At 35.8% G+C, this 8,053-nt stretch overlaps 1 protein-coding gene across 1 annotated transcript; it reads right to left on the bottom strand.

Annotated features, from left to right (window-relative positions):
• Positions 1 to 509: 509 nt before the first annotated feature.
• LOC129448535 (transmembrane 4 L6 family member 4) lies at positions 510 to 7,218 on the bottom strand. Its single transcript, XM_073859712.1, has 4 exons — positions 7,022 to 7,218; positions 4,189 to 4,241; positions 1,299 to 1,507; positions 510 to 661 (listed from the first exon to the last, which is right to left on the bottom strand). The coding sequence occupies exons 1-4, from the start codon at positions 7,196 to 7,198 to the stop codon at positions 639 to 641; spliced, it is 462 nt and encodes a 153-aa protein (XP_073715813.1). The 5' UTR covers positions 7,199 to 7,218; the 3' UTR covers positions 510 to 638.
• Between the last annotated feature and the right edge of the window lie 835 nt (positions 7,219 to 8,053).

Consider the following 8,053-nt stretch of genomic DNA (forward strand, 5'->3'; position numbering starts at 1 on the left):
GTAGATGTGAAAGTCGACTCACCTCTGATCTACTGGTCGTCCATCACTGTGATGCCCAGCTGATGCCTGACCAACGACCACCGGCAGAACCCGCTTAAACCCCGCTTAATCCCCGCTTAATCTCCTTATCCGTTTATATGTGTTTATATACATATATATCTCCCAAGGGTTTTTCCCTCCTAGGACTTTTTATTTATTTTTTTTCCTCGGCTCAACAACCCGGGGTTTTTGTTTTTTTTCTCCTAGGGGGTTTTTTACCCCGGGGAGGTAGCCTGCTTGGGCTTAATTTAGCTTCTTCTCCTAGACGTTACATTAGTAATACGCTCGTTCATAATGTCGAGTCATAGCCTCAGCAAATTTGACAGCTTATGCTATTGTGTATTATGTTGTGCTATCTGTCATTTTTCTGTGCTTTTACTGCTTCTATTAATGTAAAGCTGCTTTGAAACAATTGAGTATTGTGAAAAGCGCTATATAAATAAAATTGAATTGAATTGAATTGAATATGTTATAACATTTATGCATTTAGATCTCACATACATCTAAATTATATTTAATGAATATGAACAATACAATACATCTTGGACCCAAGTTAGCCGGTTAAAGAGACAGGATGGAAGATATGAAGGGTGTGATCTTTACAGTGAAACATTTACAGCAGCTGAAAAACAAAACAAATGTAAAATTACAAGTAGCACAATCCCAAAACATGTTTAATTGTTTCATTTCTTAAAGTGCATCCACATTCTGTCTTTATGAACTGGTGATGTGCTTTCATGCCTGTTTTTAATATAAAGGCAGGGGCAACATATGGAGACTTCTGAAGTAACAGCCACAGTTACTTAAGTAAGTGTCATTTATCTTTTTAAATGAAATTAGGATTATTTATTTCAGTATGAATGTGATTTGTATTCCTTCTGATTTGTTTGGACGCTTTTAATACAAATGTGGCTCTTTCAGTGTTGCACTGTGGGGTTAACCAATTCTTGCATTAACAGCATGCAGTTGATACTTTTACAGTACAAAAGCTGTCACTGGGACAGTATCCTTTCCAAATGTGAACCATTTTGGTTTAGATGTTTATATATTTACAGTAGTACCAATATGCATCTTTGAGGCGCACCTATAGTGATCTTTGAAAGGCTACCACCACAGTGACAGCTTTTGTAGAGCTTCTATTTCTAAAAGTGTACAACATAATTTATGTTTGTATGTCTATTTGATATATTCTGAACTTCTATGAGTTTCAGATTTTTAGCTTAGACAGTCATAATTATATTAAACTGTAATATACTTACAGGTTACTGTTATATTGGTGTGTCTTGAATCCCTGCAGGTTCCACAAAGGCATCCGAAAAGGCCATTGATCATCTGTATAGCACAAAGGATGATCTGCAGACTGCTGACCACCAATAGTATTGAGAACAGAACCACATTAAACTTCACCACGTTCTTTGGCTCAGTGCATGCTCCCCATAAATCGGGGTGTTCAAGGTAATGTATATGCCTGAGAGATATAGAGACAACTTTTAGTATCATAGGACAATCTAACAAATGCAAAAGAGTTTTAAAGATAACACATATGCCATTTTATGTTAAAAAGTATTGTATATAGGTGTGGCTCTTACGGTAATTCAGAGAGAGTTACCCAGACACCACCAGCATTACAGTAGGGCCCATGCAATAGGCCCAACAGTGCCACTATGAAACTATAAATGGCACCAGCTACACCCACTGCTGCAAGTATAAAGGACAGAAACATCTAAAACAGAAAATGGGCATCAGATTATTTACTGTTTTGAAACATGTGTAATTTATTTTTACTCAGTTGAACTTTTCTTTAACCACTAAGCAAGCATTTTGAGTATTGACGACTATTATTTATTCAAGCTGAATTTCTAAATCACCCAACAATATAACTACTTTGTGTTTGTATTTGAGTTCATCGGTATTGTGTCGAATAGGGTTTCCTTAAATTGCCTCCAAACTGTCACTATTAAGCTTTAAATCTTGTTACAGTGTTGAGGTTGTTAAAGCATGCAAGTATTTGCGAGCCCCAAAGAGATGCAATATTTCAAACCAAACATCAGACTCATGAATCAACCATTTCCAGATTTCCAGTTCCATTTCAAGGTCTTTTTAAAACATAGGAGGGCCTGTGTTAATCCATCGTTCTCTTCGTCACTCTACACCAGTGGTTCTTAAACTGGGGTCCCTGAGATGGTGCCAGGGGGGCCTAGTTTAATGACATTTTATAAAATATAAAAAAATGTATCATACAATTCTGTGTAATTAAACCTCATAAAAATAAGGCTACTAACCAACAGCACTAAATTGTTTAATTTGATATGTTTTGTTTAATTCAAATTTTAAGTTTTGGAATGTTTTATGTCATACATTTTCATTGGGGGGGCATGAAGGGATGCACCGTACACAAGGGGGGCCGCACATCAGAAAAAGTTTGAGAACCACTGCTCTACACAACATAACCATAACAGTTTTATCAAACTCATTTGTTTTATTCACTCTGTCAAGCATATGATAAATGTACCTCCCATCCAACATGATCTCACAAAGTTCCGTGGGATAGTCACGGAATTTTGTGCTCATTTTTCCGTGGCATTCTCACGGACCCCGCATTTTTCCATGGCCCTGCTACGGACTGTCTTTTTTCGTGGCATTCTCACGGATTGGTTACTCAACTGCTTTTTCCTATTTTCAAACAATTTCCGCTTCGGTTTAGGGTTAGATTTGGTGTTTGCGTTATGGTTTATACTATTTTTCTGATTTATTCTTTTATATTTTCTAAACTTTAAACAATTGTCGCCTGGCGTTGGGGTTAGAGTTGGGTTTGGGTAGGGATGTCATTTCATGTAAATCTAACCCTAAACCGAAGCGGAAATGGTAAGAAAATAGGACAAAACAGTTGAGTAACCAATCTGTGAGAATGCCACGGAAAAAGACAGTCTGTAGCAGGGCCATGGAAAAATGCGGAGATCCGTGAGAATGCCACGGAAAAATTAGCACAAAATTCAGTGACTATGCCACGGAAATTCGTGAGATCAGGTTGCTCCCATCACATGTAACAGTTCCACTCCTTAGTAATGTAACTTTGAAGTTATTCATGCAGAGCCGATCCTCCCTATACGCAGAGTACACCAGTTGCGTAGGGCGCCAAACCACTAGGGGCCCCCTTGCTTTTAACTTCATCTGGCGCTGCACAGACCTTTGGAGTCTGATCATGCTTTAGTTTTAGGAAAATTGGAATTGTTTGTTGGTTATAGTTTTTCTGACAGCTGTTTTGGTTTTATTTTATGCATCATTTTTAATTTGTTTCACTGATGTTCTGCAACTCTTAGAAATGGTTATCCAGACAGGGCTTATCCTAGTCCCAGACTAAAATACATGTTTAAGCTGCCATCTTGCAATGACATATCTTTTCATATATATTAAGTGCCATTGTTTTATCTCAAGATGCACACCAGTATTGCTTTTTGTAAGGTATGATTGTGGTAACCTACTTAAATGTTCTAATATAACTAAACAGGCCCGGCGTCAAGGGGGGTCTTAAGCACCCCATCCAGCCAAGTGGCAGGCTTTGGCGGGAAGGGGCACCACTTAAACTTTCACTCTGAAAATTATGTTGTTTTCATTGCTCTATTCTCCACGTTTATTTTTTTCTTTCTCTCTCTGTGTCTCTGTTGCTCTTGCACTCTTTCTAATAACTTCATTAATAACTGCATTAGAATGCTATCAACGGCTCAATCCTCCATTGCCAGCTATAAAATGATGTTTTGGAACAAGCAAAGAGCCATTGGATGAGACGCGGGAGAAATAATCCTACTCACAGTATAAGCGGAATAATTGACTCCGGGCCGTTGAATTATTAGAAAAATAATGCATTATTTGTGGGTGTGAATTATTTTTCAATAATTCATCAGCCCGGAGTCAATTATACCGTAGTATAAGCGGAATAAAAACAACACGTTTAGTTAACATTTTGTTTATAGGTTAAGCAAAGACAGTGAATGGGTTTTATGAAGGCGCTGACAAGACCCCCTCACAAAGTTGCTTTAGGCCCCCAGAAGGCTAGGGTCTGCTCTAATAAAATGTGATCTGTTATTTTCTTTATATCCTAAGGTATCTGTAAGTGCTTGTGAGTTGTGAACGTTTTCTTGTTCTTTGTACCCTGGTACTTCAATTTCAAAAGAATTTGGGGGTTTGGGTTCCTGTCCTGATGACTGTTAAAATGATCAAACAAGAAGCAAAACCACAAATGTATGTGTGTATTTCACACATACATGTATGTTGCTGCTGTTTCCTGTTGTTCTCATTTGTCAGGTTTTGCCAGGGCCGGTCCTAGATATTGAGAGGCCCTAGGCAAAATGTATGTTGGAGGCCCCTCATACCACTCTAATTTTCACAATAACGTGAGAGAGTTTTTTTTTCTTTATTTAAGCACTACAGTTACCAAACATGTTCTTTTTTATCAAGTTAACAAATTGATTACATTTATGTTAAATTTTAATTAGAAATTATGCAAAACAACAGTTAAACATTTTAAGACAGGTAAAATTTGTTGTTGTTGTTGTTGTGGACGCAATAAAAGTTTTGCTTTCTTCAAAGAGTAAAATTAAAAAGACAACACTACATTGCAAAAACCCTAACCGTAAAAAACTACAGATGAACACCTCATAGACATTATTTTATTAAATGAGCATCAGTATCTTTTATTGTTTTTTTATTTTAGCTGGCCATGTAGAGGATTTCCCCTCTTACTGAACCAATATACAGTATATAGTGATCTATTCTTATCTAAACTATGGATATATTCATATGTATTGCAATACTGTATTGCTGTTACTGGAAGTAAAACAGACGAACTACTAAGCAAAATGAAATTGTTAGATAATTTTTCAATAAATATGCATCATGTTTTCATGATTTGTAAACTAAAATAAAGTGTAGAGGACTTACAAGATATACAGACAGTTTACTTTCTACTTTACTACGCCAGTTTTGTTTGCTGTTTGACTTTAAATAGAGGAGACCGGGGCTGGTTGTCTCACGGGTTGGTTGTCACATTGCTTATTCCAGACATACTACATGACACTGTGGTACAATTTTGATATCAATTTGTTAGCCTTTAATAGCTTACTCATTTGCACTTGTAATTTTGCTGAGCAGACACAAAACATTGAGGTGAGGAGATAATGTTTTATTTTTATGGTTCAGAGTAAATTTTTATGTTGGTGTTGTTTTTGTGTTGAGATCTTGTAAGATATTAGTAATTCAAAAACAAAACACTCATTAAAAAGCCAAAAGTAGTAGCTATTATTTTTAGCTATCAAGTTAAAGCCGTGTGGCAGCTAGCTTAGCATGTTTGTCAAGAAGTCAGTTGGGGATGGTTGTCACATAGCTTGCGGGGTTGGTTGTCACATAAGAAAATTGGACATGTTGACCTTTTAAGACTGTTTGTCTTATTTTTTGTTTGCTGTTAAAATAAAATAAATAAAGCATTAAATAAAGAGGTTTTAACACTTAAAAATTATTTGATTTTATTTCTCAACACAATTCAAGTAACTGATCACCCACTTTAATCCCATTGTTTAAACATAATGGGCATTGATGACAACTATCATAGGGGAGTTATTCATATTAATACTTATTTGCAGTTTCTAGCTTAAAAAACTCAAAATTTACGTATTATCTTTTCAGATCCCAATTTATCACTGAATTGTGATGGGGTTGGTTGTCACATTGTGTCAGAGTGTCTTTGATGGTTAATTACTTCCTGTTACATTCTAAAAGTAAAAAGTATACACATTTAAAGCCAAGACCCAAAGGTTTCATTTCATGTAGGAATTTCTGCTGAAAGATTTTTTGAAGATGAGCAATTCATGCATAAGTAAATAGTGTGACAACCAACCCCGGTCTCCCCTACAAACTTTTTCATGTACTGTACTGTCTTTGCATGCCAGTTTTGCTAAGCAGGGTGTGATAGCTGCTTTCAGCGTCACTTTAAGTCCGTCAGCTGCAGAGATTTGAATGCTGGTGAATGACATCAAAGCACCGCGAGAGCAAATCGGGAAGTCATAAAGAGGAGTCTGCTTATCAATCGTTCTCATGTTACTTTAATGTCATCCGCCTGCCGTTCTTGCGGCGCCACATAAAGTCATACTCACCTTAAAATGTATCTATTGCTGTCAGTAGTCCAAATAGTGTTTTTGGACTATAGCGTACGTTGATTTAGCAGTTATGGAGCCCCTAGGCATTTGCATACTCTACCTATAGGTAGCGCCGGCCCTGAGTGTTATGCTTGTTTGAGTTCCTGGATCTTTATGGTATTGGGATTCTTCAAGCTTGATTAAATTTTAAATTTTAAATTTAAACTGAATCATGTAACACAACTTTCTTTTATTATATCTCGAGTTAGGCATAGTGTACATTTCATGCTGTTTAAAAATGATGTTCAGTGCAGGTGTTTCTCATAACTGAATTTTTAAAGGATTGTAGATATTATTAAATTGCAAACAAAAATAAATGAGTATGTTGGTGGGTTTGTAACTCACCCCACAGCGGTTAGCACAGCAGCCATGCTTTCCAGTCATGAATATGAACAGCAGGTATCAATACCTGCAAATAGAGACATTTTTTTGTTTCATTATTTTGTCATTTCATATTTGATTTATTTCAGATTGTTTTTAACACTGAATAAATCATCTTGTACATTCACCAGTCACATTTATGCAAAGCCTAATTGATGCAACATCTTTACATAGAAAATTCATTAAGAACCATATCTTTGGGTTTCTCATGCATAACTTTTGTTTGCCTACTTTCTTTAAATTTTTCATTAAACTGATTAAATGAAGGCAGATTTTACAAATAAGTTATCTAGCAAACAGCATGCAACTTATAAGAACCACAGTATCTTATTTGAAACCTAATAGTCATATGAGCAAATTTTTACATTTATATAGGATAAATATATATCCTAATAATTTTTCTATAAACTCACCAGTACACCTCCTCCAACCAGTCCTCCCAGTTTTTTTACCTCCTCTGTAATTTGTCCATTTAGCGCATATTTAACATCCAAACCGGGAAAAAACAGTATTATATTACAGATTATGGAGATGAGCGCTAATGGGTACAAACCTCCCGCGATGCACAGTGAACACTTTCTCGTACACATATTGCAAGTTGTGTGTTTCTTCTAAAGAAGATGAAAAGATTGCTGTATCACAGATCCCCCAAAAACGTCTCTCTTTCATAATGCTGAGGTCTTTATAAACACTGGCTTAAGATAAGACAACCCCTTAAAATTCTTCCTCTTACCACACCCTGTAAAACCTTACAGTAGCAATCAACAAAAAGTTGTAGGTGAGAGTCGGGCACAACCTAATAATTTTTGGATTTGGCTCAATCATTAAAAAAAATCTTGAATCTGAGTTTGATTAATTATATTTCTTACACAAGCAACACACATCTCTGCTACAAATGTACAGGGGTTAAAGGCAGGGTAACAGATTTGATCCAGAAACATTTTTAGTTATGCTGTTTAAAGGTCTCCTCACATCCATCAATATGTTAAGTTGTTTAAATGTATTTGAAGAGTTTCATTGCAAAACGAGATAACTCCGTTTTTTTATTTTTCAGAAATCTCGTTTTTTTGGTTGTGCATTCCAATTAATATCAATTCAACTGCAGTTGGTTAGTTTTGATTTAAACCTTCATAACTTAAAAAAATACAGCTAAGTAGCACCATAAAACTAAATAATAACATGATAACATAATAATAAACATGTTTTGACAAAAATGTTAAAAACAGATTTATCTCGTTTTGCAACGAAACTCTTAATTTGTAGAAATGTATGTAATCTGTGAAAGGCAATTCAACCAATCATAGATCTCGGCCAGAACAGACGCTGCCTTTTTTTGTCCCTCATCCATAAGGGTGGGATCGTGATTTCGTTGCTACTCTACTACTGTTAGCATATTTCCAAAATTAGATACCCTACTTTTAATTGTAACAGGCAAGGGGTTAGGT

Source organism: Misgurnus anguillicaudatus, chromosome 21 (assembly GCF_027580225.2).
Source record: "Misgurnus anguillicaudatus chromosome 21, ASM2758022v2, whole genome shotgun sequence".
Classification (NCBI taxonomy): Eukaryota; Metazoa; Chordata; class Actinopteri; order Cypriniformes; family Cobitidae; genus Misgurnus; species Misgurnus anguillicaudatus.